This window comes from Chroicocephalus ridibundus, chromosome 2, assembly GCF_963924245.1.
Source record: "Chroicocephalus ridibundus chromosome 2, bChrRid1.1, whole genome shotgun sequence".
Taxonomy (NCBI): domain Eukaryota; kingdom Metazoa; phylum Chordata; class Aves; order Charadriiformes; family Laridae; genus Chroicocephalus; species Chroicocephalus ridibundus.
This window is the reverse complement of record NC_086285.1, coordinates 111,194,862-111,196,591: the sequence shown is the minus strand read 5'-3', so window position 1 is coordinate 111,196,591 and position 1,730 is coordinate 111,194,862. Positions and strand designations below refer to the sequence as shown.

Sequence of the window (1,730 nt, the reverse complement as noted above, 5' to 3'; positions counted from 1 at the left end):
ATTTTCTACTTTATCGTAGAGTTTTACATAAATGTGCAATTTAGAAACAAGTGTTCATTTAATTGTGATTTAAACAGCAGAATTTTTAAGTAGTGTACACCTTAAATTGAAATTACTGAAACAAAATGAGTTGGCATAAACTCATCTCTGGGGTAATGCAATACTTGCTGCAGAAGATTTATGTTTGAATTTTTCTGAAATGACAAAGATGGTTAAGATACAATTATTTTTTTACTTGCATGAAAATTGTTGGCAGAATTAACTTAATCAGTAATATTTCTGGAGGTCCTATTAGCAAAGATTTGTATGCATACTTAGTTTTTATGCATTCTTTGTTAGCCCTCTGAAAATCACTGTCAGTATCCTAGAAGCATAGTATTACTTTGGGCATAATTGTTAATATTTTTAACTCTGCAAACTGATGTTTCACAGCACCCCATAGGTGTGCTTCTACGATCTTCATTTTTCATGAAGCATTTACCAGTTCCAGTTTGACCTGGCACAGCAGAACATCTTCTTAAATGTACTCCGTAATTCTCGGCTTCGGAATGCAAAAATCATAGGGTCGATGATCGCATTGCACATTATGAGTGTCCCATTCACATGGAAAATGGACATGTAGCAGGCACAGTAAGGGTTATGTGGGCAAAACCTTGCTAACAGGATGTGAAGAACAAAGGGGGCCCAACAGCAAAGGAAAACTCCAAGGAAAATAGTCAGTGTAATGGCTCCTTTCATGTTAGTTCTCTGATGGACTGTGCTGGTTGGCAGTGAGGCGATCTTTTTAGCATGAGATCGAGCCAGGAGGAACATATGGACATAGAGGCACAGTATAAAAAACATCATTAAAGGGAACAGGATGGTGAAGGGAATGACTGTTGCTGCTTCGTAGGAGAAGAGGGCAATGGCAATACTACTGCCAGCACAGAATGTCCAGATGATTGCCAAGATAACCAAGGCCCTTCTTAGTGTCATGATATTATGATATCGTAAAGCGTAGAAGATAGTGATGTATCTGTCTGCTGCAATAGCTAACAAGCTGAAAATCGACCCCAGTAAAGACAGAATGAACATGGAATCCATGGCATCATCCAGCTTTTTCTCAAAGTCCCCACGACGTGTGAGGTACCCCATTTTGCACAAGATGATAAAGATGTTCTCCAGAGTTTTGTACAAGCTACCTAACATGTCTGAAATGGCTAAACTGCAAATGAAGAAGTACATGGGCAAGTGCAAATTCTTATTCCTAATGACAGCAATAAGGACAAGCAGATTCTCCAGTATTCCGGCAGCAGCAACAGTGAAAAAAACTTCCTCTGGCACCACGACCTGGGTGCAGTCAGTGACATTTAAGGAGAAATCACTTATATTTTCGAGAGAAGCAATGCTTGTCTGCCCTGGGTGTTTGATGAGGTTGGAAGGTCTCTCAGTGCTCATTTCTTCTGATTGTGGAAAGATTCTGGATTGTTGTTTCTCAGGCTTGGCTTTATTCTGAAGCTGATCTGTCAGTCAGACCATTCTTCTTTCGATGAAGGTTTTCTCCTTCATCTGGAGCAATTTCAAGGCTTAACTGAAATGTTTTGAATTTCTCCTACAATAAAACATGTAGAAACATAAATATCAAGAAGAAATTTACCACACAGATATGGCAAAAATAGACATATGAAATATCACGTATTGCAATGGAATGAACATATATCATCATCAGAGAGATGTTTGTTTGGAGCAAA

The 1,730-nt window shown here is 38.6% G+C and overlaps 1 protein-coding gene across 1 annotated transcript; it reads right to left on the bottom strand.

Annotated features, from left to right (window-relative positions):
* Window positions 1-477: 477 nt before the first annotated feature.
* On the bottom strand, window positions 478-1,437 carry MC2R (melanocortin 2 receptor). Its single transcript, XM_063323984.1, has one exon. The coding sequence runs from the start codon at window positions 1,435-1,437 to the stop codon at window positions 478-480; it is 960 nt and encodes a 319-aa protein (XP_063180054.1).
* Window positions 1,438-1,730: the final 293 nt, after the last annotated feature.

What these genes read in the sequence shown, in the direction of transcription:
- MC2R (XM_063323984.1), bottom strand. Translation starts at nt 1,437, where the DNA reads ATGAGCACTGAGAGACCTTCCAACCTCATCAAACACCCAGGGCAGACA.